The following is a 19,910-nucleotide window of genomic DNA, read 5'->3' as shown; positions in this document are numbered from 1 at the left end:
AGATGTTTTATATAAGACCCATGGTAACCACAGAGAAAATACCTATAGAAGATATATAAAAGAAGAGTTTTTCCAGTATTATCATCTAGAATTTTTATGGTTTCAGCTTTTAGGTTTAAGTCTTTGATCCAGCTTGTGTTGATTTTTGTATAAAGTAAGAGATAAGGATCCAGTTTCATTCTTACACATGTGGCTTGCCAGTTTTCCCAGCACCATTTATTGAATAGGGTATCCTTTCCCCACTTTATGTTTTTGTACGATTTGTCAAAGATCAGTTGGCTATAAGTATTTGTCTTTATTTTTGGGTTGTCTATTCTGTTCCATTGGTCTATGTGCCTATTTTTATACTAGTCCCATGCTATTTTAGTAACTATAGCTTTGTAGTATATTTTCAAGTTGAATAATGTGATGCCTCCAGATTTATTCTTTTTGCTTAGTACTGCTTTGGCTATTTGGGCTCTTTTTTGGTGCCATATGGATTTTAGGATTGTTTAGGATAGACAAAGGTTTTTTGATGAGAGTTCTGTGAAGAGTGATGGTGATATCTTGATAAGAATTGCATTGAATCTGTAGCTTGCTTTAGGCAATATGGTCATTTTCACAACATTGATTCTACCCATCCATGAACATGGGATATGTTTCCATTTGTTTGTGTCATCTATGATTTATTTCAATAGTGCTTTATAGTTTTTCTTGTAGAGCTATTTTATCTCCTTGGTTAAGTATAACCCTAAGTATTTTATTTTATTTTATTTTATTTTATTTTATTTTATTTTATTTTGCAGCTGTTGTGAAAGGAAGGGGATTCTTGATTTGATTCTCAGCTTTGCCATTGTTGGTGTATAGCAGTGCTACTGATTTTTGTACATTGATTTTCTATCCTGAGAATTTACTGAATTCATTTATTAGATCTACGAGCTTTTTGGATGAGTCTTTAGGTTTTCTAGGTAAATGGTCATATCATCGGTGGACAGCGACAGTTTGACCTCCTTTTTTCCAATTTGGGTGCCCTTTCTGTTTTTTGTCTGGTTGCTCTGGCTAGGACTTCCAGTACTACGTTGAATAGAAGTGGTGAAAGTGGGTAACCTTGTCTTGCCCCAGTTCTCGGGCATAGGGAAAGAATTCATGACTAAGAACCCAAAAGCAAATGCAACAAAAACAAAAATAAATAAACGGGACCTAATTAAACTAAAAAGCTTCTGCACAGCAAAAGAAATAACCAGCAGAGTAAACAAACAACCCACAGAGTGGGAGAAAATTTTCACAAACCATACATCCGGCAAAGGACTAATACTCAGAATCTACGAGGAACCTCAAACAAATCAGCAAGCAAAAAACAAATAATCCTGTCAAAGTAGGCAAAGAACATGAACAGACAATTCTCAAAAGAAGATATACAAACAACTAGCAAACATACGAAAAAATGCTCACCATTACTGGTTATCAAGGTCATGCAAATTAAAACCACAATGAGATACCACCTTACTTAGTGAGAATAGCCATAATTAAAAAGTCAAAAAATAATATACGTTGGCATGGGTTTGGTGAAAAGGGAACACTTTTACACTGCTGGTAGGAATGTAAAATAATAAAACCACTAGAGAAACAGTATAGAGATTCCTTAAAGAATTAAAAGTAAAACTACCTTTCAATCCAGCAATCCCACTTTCAGGTATTTACCCAAAGAAAAGCCATTATGTGAACAAGACACATGCACACACATAGTTATAGTAGCACAATTTGCAATTGCAAAAATATGAAACCAACATAAATGCCCATCAACCAACAAGTGGATAAAGAAAATGTCCTATATATACACCATGGAATACGACTCAGCCATAAAACAAAATGAAATAATGGCCTTTGAGCAACTTGGATGGAGCTAAAGGCCATTATTCTAAGTTAAATAACTCAGGAATGGAAAACCAGACATTGTATGTTCTCACTTATAAGTGGGAGCTAAGATATAAGGATGCAAAGACATAAGAATTATATAATGGGCCCGGGCGCAGTGGCTCACGCCTGTAATCCCAGCAATTTGGGAGGCTGAGGTGGGTGGATCACGAGGTCAGGAGATTGAGACCATCCTAGTTAACACGGTGAAACCCCATCTCTACTAAAAATACAAAAAAATTAGCTGGGCATGGCAAGCGCCTGTAGTCCCAGCTACTCGGGAGGCTGAGGCAGGAGAATGGCGTGAACCCGGGAGGCAGAGCTTGCAGTGAACCGAGATGGCGCCACTGCCCTTCATCCAGCCTGGGTGACAGAGTGAGACTCCATCTCAAAAAAATAAAAATAAAAATAAAAATAAAGGAATTATCTAATGGACTTTGGGGGCTTAAGGGGAAGGATTAGGGGGTGGTGAGGAATAAAAAACTACGTATTGAGTACAGTGTACACTGCTTAAGTGACAGGTAAACCAAAACCTCAAGGAACCTATTTATATAACCAAAACCACCTGTACCACAAAAACCATGAAAATAAATTTTAAAAAACAAAATGAGAAAGGAATCAAAATATGTCAGAATAAAATGTCAACACAAAGGGAGACAGAGGACAAAAGAGGACAAATGAGCTACAAGACAGACAGAAAACAGTTAAAATGGCAATAGTGAGTCCTTCACTATCAATAATTACCCTCTGTGTATCAAACTCCTCAATCAAAAAATGTAGAGTGCCTGAATGGATTAAAACAAGTAAAATCTAAAACTATACGCCATCTGCAAGAGACTCATTTTTGGTTTAAGGACACACATAGGCTGAAAGTGAAAGGATGGGAAAAAATATTCCATGCTTGGTAACCAAAAGAGAACAGAACTGGCCATACTTATATCAGACAAAATAGGCTTTGAATAAAAAACTTTCACAAGAGACAAAGAAGGATATTATGTAATGATAAAAGGGTCAATTTATCAGAAAGATAAATAATTACAAATGTGCATGCATTAGTCAGGGTTCTCCAGAGAAACAGAACCAATAGGATGTGTGTGTACATACATACACACACACATATATATACACATACATATGCATATACATATATACAGAGAGAGAAATTGATTTATTATAAGGTATTGAATCATGTGATTATAGAGGCCAAGAAATCCAGACCCAGGAGAGAGCCAATGGTATAGGGTTTAGTCTGAGTCTAAATCCAAGTCTGAAGGCAGGAGAAAACCAATATCCCAACTTGAAGACAGGAAGAAAGAGTGTTTTTCCCATTTTGCCTTTTATTCGATTTAGGCCCTCAGTGAATTGGATGAGGCCCACCCACATTGGGGAGGGCAATCTGCTTTACTCAGTCTCCTAATTCAAATGCTAATCTCATCCAGAAACATCCTCACAGATATACCCAGGAATAATGTTTAATCAAACATTTGGTCACTCCATGGCCCAGTCAAACTGACATATAAAATTAATCATCACCATCTGTATATACCCAACCTCAGAACATCTAAATATATGAAGCGAACATTGATAGAACTGAAGGAAGAAGTAGATAGCAACACAATAATGGTAGGAGATTTCAATACCACACTTTCGACAATGGGTAGAACATTCAGATAGAACATCAGTAAGAAAACAGAGGACTTGCACAACACTGTAGAGCCAATGGATCTAACAGACATGCAGAGCTTTCCACCCAACAGCAGCAGAATACATGTTCCTCTCAAGCACATGGAATATTCTCCAGGACAGATCACATGTGAGGTTACAAAACAAGTCTTAACAAATTTAAGAGGATTAAAATCATAGTGTTTATATTTTTCCAATCATAATGGAATGAAACTAGAAATCAACAGCAGAAGGAAAACTGAGAAATTCACAAATACGTGAAAATTAAACAACATTCTCTCAAAAAACCAGTGGGTCAAAGAAAAAAAAAAACGAAAGAGAAATTAAAAAATCTTGAGATAAATGAAAACACGATATACCAAAACTTAGGTGATGCAGCAAAAGCAGTATAAACACGGAAGTTTATATAATTAAATGTCTATGTTAAGAAAGAAGAAATATCTCAAATAATAATCCTAACTCTAGGCGGGGCGTGGTGGCTCACATCTGTAATCCCAGCACTTTGGGAGGCCGAGGCAGGTGGATCACCTGAGGTCGGGAGTTCGAGATCAGCCTGGCCAACACGGTGAAACCCCATCTCTACTAAAAATACAAAAATTAGCCGGGTGTGGTGGTGCACACCTGTAGCCCCAGCTACTCAGGAGCCTGAGGCAGGAGAATCACTTGAACCCAGGAGATGGAGGTTGCAGTGAGCCGAGATCGTGCCACTGCACTCCAGCCTGTTCAGCGACAGAACAAGACTCTGTCTCAACAACAACAACAACAACAAATCCTAACTCTATACTTTAAGGGTGTAGAACAAGAAGAGCAAACTAAACCCAAAGTTAGAAGAAGGAAGGAAATAATAAATATAGCAGCAAATTATGTAGACTTGCTCTCCTAGAACTCTCATTCCAGCGGGGAGGTTACACTATGCAGATTTTATTATAGCAGGTTCTGTATACATGTTCTTAAAGTAGCATAGTTTGACACACTGCTTCTCTTCCTGTATTTTGATATCTTCCCCTTTTCGTTAGGGCAAAATGGAATATGTTTTTGAATTGGATGTTCCCGGGAAAGTGGAAGATGTTGTGGAGACGTTGCTTCAGGTAAGCACTTGCTGGGTAGAAAATTCAAAGCAAACGGAGGCAGAAACTGTTTTTATAAATTTCGTATTTATATACCTTACCCAAATCATCATCTGTTTTCTAAATATGTAGCAGATTGACTTAAAATGTTGAGTTTAAAAACTATATATTAGGAAGAAGCCATAGGTATATCAGAAGTAATCTTGACTGTTAACAGAATGATTGCTGTTTCTCATTGCTTCTAAAGAAATACTTCATATCATCTGAGAGAAAAAATACATTCATGTTTCTTTATGATACTGTAGCTTCACAGAGCATCCTGCCTTGACAAGTTGGGTGACCAAACCGCCATGGTAAGTATTCCTAACACTATGTGTCTTTGATTGTCAATTAGCTTGCATTGATATTTTACTTATAAATACTTATATTCATACTTTTTTTCTGGTTCTGTTTTAATAGATAACAGCTATTTTGCAGTCTCGTTTGGCTAGAACATCATTTGACAAAAACAGGTAAGTTTCTAATAATCTTTCCTAATTAGAAAAGCAGTGGACATTTTTATCTGTATGCCTCATTCAGCAAGTCCAAGCCTGATGTCATCATTGGTCTCACCCAAAACCTGCTTGTCTTAGAGAATGGCTCAGCCTCAGTGCAGGAGAAGTCTTTAGGGCTTCTGCAACTCTTCTCCATCCTGATGTCTGTCAGTCAGAAAGGTCTGTTAGATGCTTCAGTTTCTGCTTCTGTGTTTTCACATTGTGTTGCATCAGTTCAGGACACCGTCACCTCCCACCCGGAACACTAGCACAGCTTAATTTAGCTCACCTACCTGACTCCATCTTCCCTTCTCCATTTCTCTTCTCCTCCCTCTACCTGACATTGTTTTAAAATATGTTCTTTCTAAGGGCCAGGTGTAGTGGCTCAGGCCTATAATCCCAGCACTTTAGAAAGCCAAGGTGGGAGAATCACTTGAGCTCCAGAGTTTGAGATCAGCCTGGGCAACATAGTGAGATCCTGTCTCTGCAAAATTAAAAATTAAAAAATTAGGCTGGGCACGGTGGTTGATGCCTGTAATTCCAGCACTTTGGAAGGCTGAGGTGGGCAGATCACGAGGTCTGGAGTTCAAGACCAGGCTGGCCAAAATAGTGAAACCCTGTCTCTACTGAAAACACAAAAAAATTACCTGGGCATGGTGGTGGGCACCTGTAATCCCAGCTATTCGGGAGGCGGAGGCAGAAGAATCGCTTGAACCTGGGAAGCAGAGGTTGCAGTGAGCCAATATCATGCCATTGCACTCCAGCCTGGGCAACAGTGCGAGACTCCCATCTTAAAAAAAAAAAAAAAAAAAAATTAGTTGGGCATGGTGGTGCACACCTGATGTCCCAGCTACTTGAGAGGCAAGGTGGGAGGATCCCTTGAGCCCAGGAGGTCAAGGCTGCAGTGAACCATGATTATGCCTCTATACTCCAGAGTGAGACCCCATCTCAGAAAATAAAATAGAAATTTTAAAAATGTCCTTTCTAAAGAACTTATTTGATCATATCACCTGCCCATTTAAAGTTCTTCAAGATTGAAACTAGGCTTCTTCCTTACACCATATACAAAAATTAACTAAAGATGGATTAAAGACTTAAATATAAAACCTAAAACTATAAAAACTGTTGAAGAAAATCTAGGAAATACCATTCCGGACATAGGCCCCAGCAAAGATTTCATGACGAAGACACAAAAGCTATTACAACAAAAACAAAAATTGACAAATGAGACCTAATTAAACTAAAGAGCTTTTACACAGCAAAATAAACTATCAACAGAGTAAACAGAATGAGAGAAAATATTTGCAAACTCTGCACATGACAAGTTCTAATATCCAGAATCTAGAAGAAACAAACAAAAAATGAACAACCCCATTAAAAAGTAGGCCAAGTACATGAACAGACACTTTTCAAAAGAAGACATACATGCAACCAAAAAAATCTGAAAAAAGGCTGAACGCCACTAATCATTAGAAAAATGTAAATCAAAACCACAATGAGATACCATCTTATACCAGTTAGAATGGCTATTATTTTTAAAAACTTAATAAATTTTGAGTGGCTATTATTCAAAAAATAACGTGCTGGTGAGGTTGCAGAGAAAAGGGAATCTTGTACCCTGTTGGTGGCAGTGTAAATTAGTTCAGCTACTGTGGAAAGCAGTTTGGTGATTTCTCAAAGAACTTAAAACAGAGCTACCATTTGACCCACCAAGTCCCATTATTGCATATATACCCAATGGAAAATAAATAGTTCTACCATAAAGATACGTGCACACATAGGCTTATCACAGCACTATTCAAAATATTAATAGCGAAGACATAGAATCAACCTAAATACCCATCAGTGGTAGACTGGATAAAAGAAAACGTGGTACATATACACCATGGAATACTTTGCGGCCATAAAAAAAGAGATCGTGCCCTTTGCAGCAACATTGGATGGAGCTGGAGGACATGGATGGCGCTGGAGCAAATTAATGTGGGAACAGAAAACTAACACCGCGTATTCTCACTTATAAGTAGGAGCTAAACATTGAGTACAAATGGACACAAAGAAGGGAACAATAGACACTGAGCCTACTTGAGGGTGGAGGATGGGAGAGAGGAGGGCGAGGATCAAAAATCTGCCTATCAGGTACCATACTTATTACCTGGGTGACAAAATAATCTGTACAACAAACCCCCAAGACACGTATTTTATCTATAACAAACCTGCATATGTACCCTGAAACTAAAATAAAAGTTAAAAAATAATTTAAAAAATTAACTATTTGAGAGTAGGAACTTGTCTGGTCTCTTGCATCCACACAGTATGGTATATTACAGTGAATAAAATTAATGGATTCTCTGCATTTTACTGCCATTGCATTTTCCCAGACCCCCATTAGCTCTCCTCTGTTCAGCTGGAATTATTTCTCCTCCTCCAGCCTCTTCATATGGTCCACAAAGTTATTTTCCTAAAACAAACATGATTATGTGCCCACCAACCAGCTCCTAGAACAGTAACAAGCAAAAGAGTTTTCAATAAGTTAAATGCTTCTCTTTCATTGACAATATCAAAGGTTACTGTACCAAGAAACAAATAGTCTTTTATAGCCATACACTTTAAAATTCTGTGGATTATTTCATATTGCCAAGAGAAAGTGATACAATAAATGGCCATTAAAAATATAAACAAAATAAAAATTTTCAAGACCCTCCCTGTCCCCAGTGCCTTCAGGATAAAGCCTAAACACCTTAACATGGCCCTAAGACTCTTAGGTACTAGCTCTTATTTACTACTAGTCGTTGATGGTGCATCTTGAATTCTATGCCCTAGTTATTTGCATCACCTGCAGTTTCTGATGCGTCACATTGTCTCTTACCTCTGAGCTTTTGTTCTTGTTCCCTCTGCTTAGAAAACTCATCCTCCTTCTCTACACCTGGCTGTTACTTATTATTCTTATTTCAACTGTGCTCTCAGTTATTCTAGAAGATCTTTCCTGAGACTTCAAGTTGCAATAAGTACCTTCCTGTGGTGACCTATAGGGTCCAAGAGAGTACACTCCTACTGTTCTAATGGTTTTTTCATTGACTTTCTTGGCTTTTCCTAAGTATGCATTTTGTACAAAGATGAAATTTCTGTATTATCCCATTCTCTTACTTGTTTATTGCCTTATATTAAGGAGATTTAGGTGACTTGTCTATGTCTTCGTCTCTGGTACCACTAAATTAATTATTATACCTTTATGGTAACTATTGGCATCTGGTAGTGCAGGGCCCCAGACCTTATTTTCCTTTTTCACTTATGTCCTCAGTGTTCTTGGTCTTAGGCACTGCCATCTGAATTTAGAATCAGCTTGTCAATTTCCATAAAAGCAATTGTGTTGGGATTTTGATTGTAATTGCAGTGAATCTATAGTCTTCTCTCTATTTATTTAGGTCCCCTTTAATATATTCCTTATGATTTTCTTCATAAAGGTCTTTCCTATCTTATGTTATTTATTCCCAGTACTTCATATTTGTGATGGTATTATAAATGGTATGTTATTAAAATTTTCATTTTCTGTTTATTGTTGATATATAGAATGCAATAGGTTTTAGTGTACTCATTTTGTTTTCAGCAACCCTACTAAACTCTATGACCAATTCCATTAACTATATATTTAGATTCTTTATATTTACAAAATCTTATCTATGAATTATTTGCAGTCTCTATTCACTAGCATTTTTATTTTTGATTTTTGCATCTGTAATCATTCATGCTTAGGACAAAGCAGAAAGTATTGGTTGAATAGGTTCATTTATTTATGGATTATTATGTACCAGGCTTTTGCTAGAAGCTTATGTTTATAAATGAGAGTAGTTTGTAATATTCTATTTTATTGCTACCTTTGTGAGATTTGGGAATCAGTCATCTTGACCCTTACCCTACATTTTAATGTGTTAAAGAACTTGCCAGTAAAGCCATCTGGCCAGTAATGTGTTTTTTGTGGTTATGTTTGTTTGATTCTTTCTCTGCTTCACTATATAGCATTAATTTTCTTTCCATTTTTATACTGGCAGGATATATTAGGTAAGTGAATTGCTTAGGGAAGAATAGTTTCCATTTTAGAAAGGAAAGGGAATAATAAGAAGAAGAATTAGCTTCTTCTGACCTACTTAGAATGTGTCATTTTTCCAAGTAGCAATTTAGACTTCAATTCTGGGCTTCAGCATGACATTCATTTAAAAAATGGTTCACTGTGAACGTTTTAATGTATCCAGTTGCTGAAATATTAGGCTAAAGAATTTGGGGAAAGGGATTTTTGCAATATGAAATGAAATATTCCAGTGTTGTATACTTTCTGTAGAAGAAAAAAAGGTAAACTTCTGCTAGGATAAGCTTTCATCATATTTCTGAGGAGATAATTTTTTATTAAAGGAATATAAGGTAAACTATTTTTAATACTTTTTATTTTGAAAAATTTTAAACCATCACAAGTTGAAACACTAATACAATGAAGGCAGGTCCCCTGTGATTCACCAGATGTTAATTTAACATTTTGCCAAATTTTCTTTAAGTCATGCCTGCTCCTGCTCACATTGTTGCTCTGTGTGTGTTATTTCTATGTATAAATGTGTATGTTTGTATTGTGTATAAAATATATGTGTATATATTTTTTCTGAATCATTTGAAACTGAATTCCGAGCTATCATAACACTTCCCCCATAAGTACTTCGGCAGGTGCTTGTTAGAAGGATATACTCCATTCCTTGATACCATTATCACACTCCATTAGCAATAATTCCATAATAACATCTGATATATAATAAAATATAAAATCATTAAAAATGTGAAATCATAATATCTTATAGCTTCGTATTAAAATTTCCCCTTTTTAAAAAAAATTATACTTTAAGTTCTAGGGTACATGTGCACAAGTGCAGGTTTGATACATAGGTATACATATGCCATGTTGGTTTGCTGCACCCATCAAGTCATCATTTACATTAGGTATTTCTCCTAATGCTATCCCTTCCCCAGACCCCCACCCTCCGATGTGCAATGTTTCTCACCCTGTGTCCAAGTGATCTCATTGTTCAGTTTCCACCTGTGAGTGAGAACATGCAGTGTTTGGTTTTCTGTCCTTGTGATAGTTTGCTGAGAATGATGGTTTCCAGCTTCATCCATGTCCCTGCAAAGGACATGAGCTCATCCTTTTTTATGGCTGCATAGTATTCCATGGTGTATATGTGCCACATTTTCAATCGAGTCTATCATTGATGGACATTTGGGTTGATTCCAAGTCTTTGCTATTGTGAATAGTGCCACAGTAAACATATGTGTACATGTGTCTTTATAGCAACATGATTTATAATCCTTTGGGTATATACCTGGTAATGGGATGGCTGGGTCAAATGGTAATTTTAGTTCTAGATCCTTGAGGAATCATCACAGTCTTCCACAATGGTTGAACTAATTTACGCTCCCACCAACAGTGTAAAAGTGTTCCTATTTCTCCACATCCTCTCTAGCATCTGTTGTGTCCTGACTTCTTAATGATTGCCATTCTAACTGGTGTGAGGTGGTATCTCTTTGTGTTTTTGATTTGCATCATTTCTCTAATGACCAGTGATGATGAGCATTTTTTCATGTGTCTATTGGCTGCTTAGATGTCTTCTTTTGAAAAGTGTCTGTTCATATCCTTTGCCCACTTTTTGATGGGGTTGTTTTTTTCTTGTAAATTTGATTGAGTTCTTTGTAGTTTCTGGATATTAGCCCTTTGTCAGATGGGTAGATTTCAAAAGTTTTCTCCCATTCTGTAGGTTGCTTGTTCACTCTGATGGTAGTTTCTTTTGCTGTGCAGAAGCTCTTTAGTGTAATTAGATCCCATTTGTCTATTTTGGCTTTTGTTGCCATTGCTTTTCATGTTTTAGTCATGAAGTCCTTGCCCATGCCTATGTCCTGAATGGTATTACCTAGGTTTTCTTCTAGGGTTTTTGTGGTATTAGGTCTAACATTTAAATATTTAATCCATTTTGAATTTAAAATTTCCCCTTTTCTACCCCAAAAGTCTTCCTTAAAATACTTTATTTTATAATGATTGTAGCTTTAAAAAGAACAGACCAAAAGAATAGTACAGGTTTCTCTTTCACGCCCCACTCAGAATCCCTGTTCTATTTAATATGTAGGTGCTGCCATCTTTTGTTGGACATATTCCTAGATATTTGATTGTTTGATACTATTGAAAATTTATTTTCCAACTATTTGTTACTGGTATATAGAAATACAGTTCTTTTTTAAATTGACCTTGCATACTGTGACTCTTCTAAATTCACTCATTAGTCTTAGAGTGTTTTTTGCTAGATTCCATGGAGTTTTTATGTACATAATCATTTAATCTGTGAATAATGACAGTTTCACAGAAATCCCTATGGCTTTTATTTTCTATTTCTTGCCTCATTGCACAGTTTTATTAATAGATGTGGTGGAAATGGACATTATTGCCTCATTCTTGATCTTACAGGAAAAGGGCTTAATGTTTCATCATTCAAAGATGATGCTAGCTGTAGGTTTTTCATAGCTGCCCTTTAACAAAGTGAAAATGTTCCTTTCTGTTCCTAGTTTACTGAGAGTTTTTTCAATAATGGGTGTAGAATTTTGTATTTGTATCAAGTATTTTTTCTGCATTCATTGACATGATCATATTTTTTTCTTTATTCTGTTAATGTTTTGAATTATACTGATTGATTTTTTTCAATGTTAAACCAACCTTGTATTCATGGGCTGAATCTAATTTGAGATCATGATGTCTTATCCTTTTTACATATTACTGGCTTTGCTTTGCTAGTATTTTCGCATCTATATTGATGAGGGATATTGCTCTGTAATTCTCTTGTAAGGTATTTGTCAGGTGTGGTGCAGGGTTATGCTGACCTCATAAAATGACTATGGAGGTTTTCTTTATCTCCTGTTTTCAGAAAAAGTTTGTGTAGGATTGGTGTTATTTCTTCCTTAAATTTTTAATAGAATTTGTTGATGAAGCCATTTAGGTCTAAGGTGTCCTTTGGGATTCCATTTATTTACTGAACATAGGACTGTTCCATTTGTCTGTTTCTTCTGTGCCTGTTTTGGTAACTTGTGTATTTCAAATAAATTGTCCATTTCATCTAAGTTGTCAGACATATTGGTACGAAGTTCCTTATGTCCTTTTAATGCCAGCAGCATCTGTAGTATGGACCCTTCTTTCATTCATTATGCTGATACTTTGTGTTTTCTCTGTTTAAAAAAGTCAGTATTGCCAGGGCTTACCAATTTTATTAACCTTTCAAATGACCACATTTTGACTGTTGATATTTTTCTGCTTTTTCACTTTGCTTATAGTTGGTGTCCACTTTTATGATTTTCTTCCTTCAGCTTGCTTTGGGTTTAAGCTTCTTCTTCTAGCTTTCTAAGAACAAAGCCTAGATCAACAATTTTATTCCTTCCTTTGTAATAGAAGCACTTAAACTTATAATTTTCTCTTTAAGCACTGCTTTAGCAACATTCTGCAGATTTTGATATTTTTTTTTTTACCATTAATATAAAAATATTTTGTAATTTTCTTCATCATTTCTCCTTTGGCCCGTAGGTAATTTAGAAGTATGTTTAACTTCCACATATTTGGGGATTTTTAGTAGATATTTGTAGATGCTGATTTGTAATTTAATATCTGATCAGAGAATATGTTCTGTGTGATTTCAGTCTTTTGATATTTGTTCAGGTTTGTTTTATGGCCCAGCACATGGCCTATCTTGGTGAACATTTCACATGCCATTGAAAGGAATGTGAGCTCTGCAGTTGTTGAAAATAGTATTCCATAAATGCCCTGTGGGTCCAATTGGTTGATGGTCATTTGGATCAAATATATTTCATTACTTTTTTTTGTTGACTTGTGCTATCAGTCACTGAGAGAGGATGTTAAGATTGTCAGTGGTGATTTATTTCTTTTCTTATTTCTGTCAATTTATGCACTTTGTGTTGTAAAGCTCTGTTATTATATTCATATACATTAAGATGCATAATGTCTTCTTAATGAATTGATCCTTTCATTATTATGAAATGTCCCTCTTTATTTGTAATAGTGTTTTTCTTGAAGTCTGCTTTGTCTTCCTTTAAAGTAACCACATCAGTTTTCTTATGTGTTGTGATTGCATGATACATCTTTTTCTGTCCTTTTACTACTAACTTGTGCCTGTATTCTGTTTTTAAAATATATGTAATTTAAATATATAGTTGAGTCTTGGTTTTTATGCATTCTGACAATCTCTGCTTTTCAATGAGAATGTTTAGATAATTTATAATTATATAATTATAGACTAGCTAGTTTTAAGCCTAGTATCTTAGGACAGTCATGCATCACTTAATGACAGGATATGTGTTGTGGGATTCAGGAGGACGAGAGAGATACTTCGGGTTAAAACAGGAGAATCTTTTATTGAGTGCACTTAGGCCCAGCTGACTCAACGTCCAAATGACCGGGCCTGGAACAAAGTTTTATACACACTTCACAAAAAGGGGTGGGCCAGCTTGAAGCAAGCTTACAGTGGTGTAAAAGCAGGGATACAGAGGCAGGACAAAGACAGTTAATCAAATTGTAACAAGTTTATAACTCAAGATTGCACATAACCATTGCTATGCGACCCAGATATCCATTATCTAGGTTTGCCTAGGCATGGGCTTATCCTATAACCTTTACTATGGCCCCAGGTGGCCGTAACTCAGGCCTGCTTAGAGACTTATGACCTTCACACTACTGCTTAGATAAAACAATACTTGAAGTCACTAGTTACAGAGAACAGGAATCTATAAACTCATTCCATTAAACAAAGGAAAATTTGTTTTTCTTATCCCTATGTTAAAGGAGTGTTGGGAGAGTCTTCAGAGCACATTAGATAATATTATCTAGACTTTTCCTGGATCTGGGCTGTGCCTGTTGCTGCCTCTCGGACAAGTCAGCCTAACACAGGAAAACTTATTTCTCTTTCTTTTTAATTTTATTTTTATTTAATTTCCCACCTCATATGTTGTGAGAAATGTGTTGTTAGGCAATGGTCATTGTGAGAACATCATAGGGTGCACTTATACAAACCTGAATGGTACAACTTAATGCACACTTAGACTATACAGTATAGCCTATTGCTCCTAGGTTATAAACCTGCACAGCATTTTGCTGTACCACTTGAGTATCCCTAATTCAAACATTTAAAGTCCAAAATGCTCCAAAAGTCCGAAATGCACTCAAAACTTTTTGAGTGCCAACATGATGGTCAAAGGAGGTGCTCACTGGAGCAGTTCAGATTTCAGATTTTGTGATTAGGGAGGCACACCGATATGATACAAACATTCAGAAATCCAAAATCCAAAACACTTCTGCTCCCGAGTGTTTTGAATAAGGAATACTCAACTTGTACTAAATGCTGTAGGCAATTATAATAGTAAGTATTTATGTATCTAAACATAGAAAAGGTAGAGTAAAAATATGGTATTATAATTTTATGAGACCACTAGTATATGCAGTGTCATTGACCGAAACATCATTATGTGGCACACGTTGTTTCTGTATTTTTTTCTTGGTGTCTCGTTTTTTCCCTTCTTTTCAGTAAATCTAGTATTTTTCAGTACTCCATTTTATCTACTCGATTGACTTTTTAGCTGTAGCACTTTGTGTTATTTTTAGTGGTCATTCTAGAGATTACAATATGTACCTTGTGCCAGAGTGTACCTTCAGATAATATTATTTCATACTACTTTACACCAATACAAGAACCTTACTCCAATGTATTTCCATTTAGCCTCTCCTGCCTGTTATGATCTTATCTTGTAGCTAATTTATGCATATTCCATAAAACCCACAATACAATATTCTTATTTGTGCTTTAAAAATCAGTAGTTTTTTAAAGAATTTAGATACATACATATGTGTTTGCATAGAAATTAAAAATATTTTTAATACTTAGATATTTAGATGTTTATAATTTCTAGTCTTCTTTCCTTTCTGAAAATCTGGTATTTCATCTGGTATCATTTTTCCTTAGTCTAAAACACTTTTTGTGGCATTCATTACAAGCTGATCCATTCGAGATGAATTCTCTCAGCTTTGCCTAAGAAGAAGATAATTTATTTTACCTTCATTTTTGAAGGGTGTTTTTGGATATAGAATTCTAGGTTGGCAGGTTTCTTACCACTTTAAAGACTGTCATTCCATTGTTTCCAGTGAGGAGCCCCATGATTTGAATTGTTGTTCCCTGTGTAAGATGTGGTTTTCTTGTGCTCATCCTGCTTGAAGGTTTCAGAGTGTATGATGGGGAAATTCCTACTATGCTGTCAACACAGGACACTTCAGTGATCAGCTGTCTGGCTTTTTCCTATACCAAGCAGTTCTCTGACACCAGCTGGGTATTCTACAATTCAATTCAGTTATTGTCTGCCTGGAGTTAGCACAGACCCCAGGGGTTAAGAGCTCAGCGCAACAAGGCTGCCCCCACTCACCTCCGATGCCAATCACAAATCCAAGTTGTCACCTGTGTTCTGACCAACCAGCTGTAAATCAGAGATTCCCACAACACATTCTGTAGGTTTGATCACTAGAATGGCTCACAGAACTCAGAAATACTTATTTATGTTTACTAGTTTATTATGATAATAAAGGACATGATAAAGGGTACAGATGAACAGCTGGATGATGCATAGGGTGATATCTGGAAGGAAGGGTCATGAGTGCAGGAGCTTCTGTGCCTGTGGAGTGAAGGTACATCACCCTCCTGGCACATAGATGTCTTCAGCAACCCAGAAGTTCTCCCAGCCTCATAGTTTAGGGGCATTTATGGAGGCTTCATCACATAGGCATAGTCAAATATTAACTCAGTCTCCAGCCTCTCTCCCTTAGCCTGAAAAGGGGGAGTGTGGCCGAAAGCTCTAAGCCTCTCATCAGGGCTTGGTCCTTGTGGTGGCCAGCACCCATCCAGGATTCCATACACAGTTGCCTCATTAGAGCAAAAGACGCTTCTATAACTCAGGAAATTCCAAGGGCTTAGGAGGTCTATGTCAGGAATCAGGACCAAAGACCAAATATTAGAACAAAAGATGGACCTAACACCTCTGTTACTCGGGAAATTACAGAAGTTTCAGGAGCTCTGTGCCATGAATTGGGAGCAGAGACCAAATGATATATTTTTTTATTATGTCACATAGAGTTTCAGAGTAACATGCATCTATGAACGGGTATCTTTCATCAGTTCTCAGCCATTCTCTTCTCCATTTCCTCTGTCCTATTTTCTGTCTTTTATTCTATAATCAGTTATACTTAAGTTAGTATGTTTGATATATTTCTTCAGGTCTCAGATATGTGCTCCTATATATTTTTTTCATTCTTTTTTCTCCTTTGGTTTTGTTTTAGTTAGGACACTTTTTATTGACCTGTTTTCAGCCTTACTGGACCTTCCCTCCACTACATCCAGTCTGTTGTTAAGATTGTTTAATTAATTCTTTGTGATATCAATATATTTATTCCTGTATTTCCATTTGGTTCTTTTTCATAGTTTCTATTTCTCTGCTGAAACTCTCTGTCTTTTCACATGTGTTGTCCGTCTTTTGTTCTTATTGACCCTTTTCTCTTTTTTTTTTGAGACAGGGTCTCACTCTGTCACCCAGGCTGGAGTGCAGTGACATAATCATGGCTGAGTGCACCCTCATCCTCCTGGGCTCAAGGGATCCTCAGCCTCCTGAGTAACAGACCACAGGCACATGCCACCATGCCTGGCTAATTTTTTATTTTTTGTAGAGATGGTATCTCAGTATGTTACCCAGCTGGTCTCAAACTCTTAGGCTTAAGTGATCCTCTTGCTTTGGCCTCTCAAGTGCTGGGATTACAGGTGTGAGCCAACATGCCTGGACTGTTCTTGACCCTTTATCATATTTACTATAGTTATCTTAAAGTCTTCCTCTGATTGATCCAATGTCTGGCACATCTTCTATAGAGTCTTTTCTCTCTTGCGCATGAGTCATATTTTCTTGCTTCTTTGTTATGTATTATAATTTTATTATATTGTAATTTTTTTTATTAAGTTCTGTTACAAAGGAAAGGTTGAGACTGAAACAAATAATATTTACTTCCAGAAGTGGTCATGCCACCTCTTATTCTGTCAGGCTACTTGTACAGGGAGGTTCTGTCGATCAAATCTGTCACTGAGCTGCATTAAGACTTTGTTGCACCTGTGGTTAAATTTAAGACAACACTGCCTACAACTCCATTGAGGGAGTGATAAAGACCTTCTCTTCCACAGGACTTGGGATCTCAGCACTTGAAGGATTCTAGAGATATATTTGTGCTTTACAATTGAGCCATCAGGTTTCTGGACTGTGGGAGATTTCCCTTGTTTTGCACCAAAGTTGGCAGCATTTTTGGATCTCTGGGGAGCTTTCTTCGCTCTCCAGTCTCAACTCTGGCTTTCCTTTTCCCTGAAGATCTCTCTTCATTCTGCAGCCCTTACTCACTTCTATCATAGGTTGCTCCTCCTCCTGCCACTCACCTGGTGGTCTCTTCCTTTTTGCAATCATGTTCGTTTAGGTTTCTTTGCATCCTCAACATCACAGTGGGTTTTAAAAAGCTATGAAGATTTTTCAGTATATCCAGCTCATTTTGGTTGTTAGGGTGAAAGCTTCAACAGTCTCTTATAGCTTCCCCATCCTAACTTGAAGTGAAGGTCTTCCCTGTATCTTTTTGTCCTGTCACTTATAAAGAGATTTATTTTTAAACCAGTTATTTCAGTAATTGTCTTAAAATGTTGATGATTTGATTGTTTTCTCTTTATTTTTCCTTAAATCAGTAAAGTAGAATGAGAAGGGACTTTGTTGATTAAATATTTTAGGAGTGGGTAGTTGAGAAATCATTTTTCATTGCTTTTCTGCAGTAAATCCACAAAGGGATATACTCAAGAATATACAAAGGAATATACAATTACTCGAATGTATTATAATTCAAGTAATTATAATTATGTAGTCACAGCCTTATAAAATATAGTGTGAAATAAATGCCACTTGTGTCAAAATGGTTTATAGGACAATAAAAATAATGACAAAAATAGGAAATAATTTAAATGTAAGAATAGTTTTAAGACCTGTTTATTTTGGGGGGAATGAGTTTAGTTAAGGGTTATTTGGTATTTATTTGTCTGTCATGGCTTCTGTGGTACATAATCTCACCTATGTCTTTGAAAAATGAGTTTTTGTCATGCCATTTCTAAAGTGTCAGTTTTATCTAAGCAATCAATTTATATTACCATCTTTCTTGTATTAAATGTAGTGTTTAGACAAATGTCATACAAAGTCACACTGTAGCTCCCTTAGATACACCTAGAAAGTAGATCAATTTCTGATTTTTCTTGCTTTTGCTGAAAAACATATTTTCAGGTTCCAAAACATTTCTGAAAAGCTGCACATGGAATGCAAAGCAGAAATGGTGACACCGCTGGTGACTAATCCTGGACATGTGTGCATCACGGACACAAACCTCTATTTTCAGCCTCTCAACGGCTACCCGGTGCGTGTACTGCAGGGTCAGGTGGGGAGCTGCCCATATTTAAGCTGTTTCCAGACCATGGCCTCACAATGCCTGTGACCTCACTTTTTGATGAGGATCAAAAGTCATGTCCCCGCCCACCCCCTTCACAGGTAGCATCTGTGTATTTTACAAACACTGTGTGTAATCGTGGTGTGGAGTCTCCGAAGTTTGAGTTCCTTTATTCTGTTTTCAGTCATGTCAGGGGCACTTGCTCTCAGGGTGGTGAAAAGAAACCCTGCTCCTCCCGATTTTAGTAAAGGGTCGCTAGAGATTTAGACCTTTCTTCAAGGAGGCATTTCTGAGAGACCAGTGAAATGTGCTATGATTAATAAGAAATGGATTTTGGATTTTGAAATATATTTGCTTATATGAACAACCTCAGTAGATCTGAATTTTTCCTGAAGGAGCACTATGAGCAGGTCCTCCTAGCTAGTGCAGAGGTGTGTGTGGAGATCCTGCCGTCTGACAGTTGTGGGCTCCTGCTAGGGTGTTGGAAACAATCTTCTCTTTCACAATGACACCAGACTTACAAGGCCAGAAAGTAAAGATGAACTTAGATTTCCATGCTGAAACTTGTAAAGATTTGTTGCTTATCTAGATCTGGCCACTTTTTAGCATGATCCATTAAAAGAACAGAAATCCTAACACACCCTGGTAGTGCTGTGGGGCCATTTGGCAGGGCCCAAGAATCAGGAGTGTTTTCTGCCAGTGAAAGTTCCACCTTGGAGGTTGTCCAGGCTGGTCATTACAGGGCACTAAAACATCTCAAACTCTCCTGAGTGAAAGATTATGCTATAGCGATTCTGTCCACTAGGTGGTGGGGCTCACGTTCCTAGTTCTCCAGTAGACACTGCATGCTGCTGGCACAGCATTCTCGGGGAGTGTAATAAATTGGCTTGGCTGCTACTATTGCTTGGGTCAGAAATTTTGAGAAAAAAATGTCTGTGTACCGTAGCTTCACAATCCATGATATGGGCCTTTACCCCTTCCCAGTACTGGCTGGGATCCTTGACCAGTTGTTTACAAGACTTGACTCTGGGCCTCCAGGGCAGTTTCCACTCTTGGACAGACTGACCTCTGCGTACCCATCATCCCTCCCACTTGGGAGGAGGACCACGGAAGCATAGCCATTAGCCAATCTCTGCCTTATTAAACCTCCTTTCTCTCTTG

At 37.0% G+C, this 19,910-nt stretch overlaps 1 protein-coding gene across 6 annotated transcripts in view; it reads left to right on the top strand.

Moving 5' to 3' along the window:
* NSMAF (neutral sphingomyelinase activation associated factor) overlaps positions 1 to 19,910 on the top strand; it is a 75,502-nt gene that overhangs the window by 31,190 nt on the left and 24,402 nt on the right. For all 6 annotated transcript variants that reach the window (XM_033202936.1, XM_033202935.1, XM_033202937.1 and 3 more), the window contains 4 exons: positions 4,593 to 4,664; positions 4,949 to 4,996; positions 5,103 to 5,155; positions 18,590 to 18,719. In XM_033202936.1, coding sequence (XP_033058827.1) covers positions 4,593 to 4,664; positions 4,949 to 4,996; positions 5,103 to 5,155; positions 18,590 to 18,719 — 303 coding nt within the window. The remainder of the gene's footprint in view (positions 1 to 4,592; positions 4,665 to 4,948; positions 4,997 to 5,102; positions 5,156 to 18,589; positions 18,720 to 19,910) is intronic.

Source organism: Trachypithecus francoisi, unplaced genomic scaffold (assembly GCF_009764315.1).
Source record: "Trachypithecus francoisi isolate TF-2019V2 unplaced genomic scaffold, Tfra_2.0 Lachesis_group7, whole genome shotgun sequence".
Classification (NCBI taxonomy): domain Eukaryota; kingdom Metazoa; phylum Chordata; class Mammalia; order Primates; family Cercopithecidae; genus Trachypithecus; species Trachypithecus francoisi.
The sequence above is the reverse complement of the archived record's forward strand: the minus strand, read 5'-3'. Positions and strand labels throughout refer to the sequence as shown.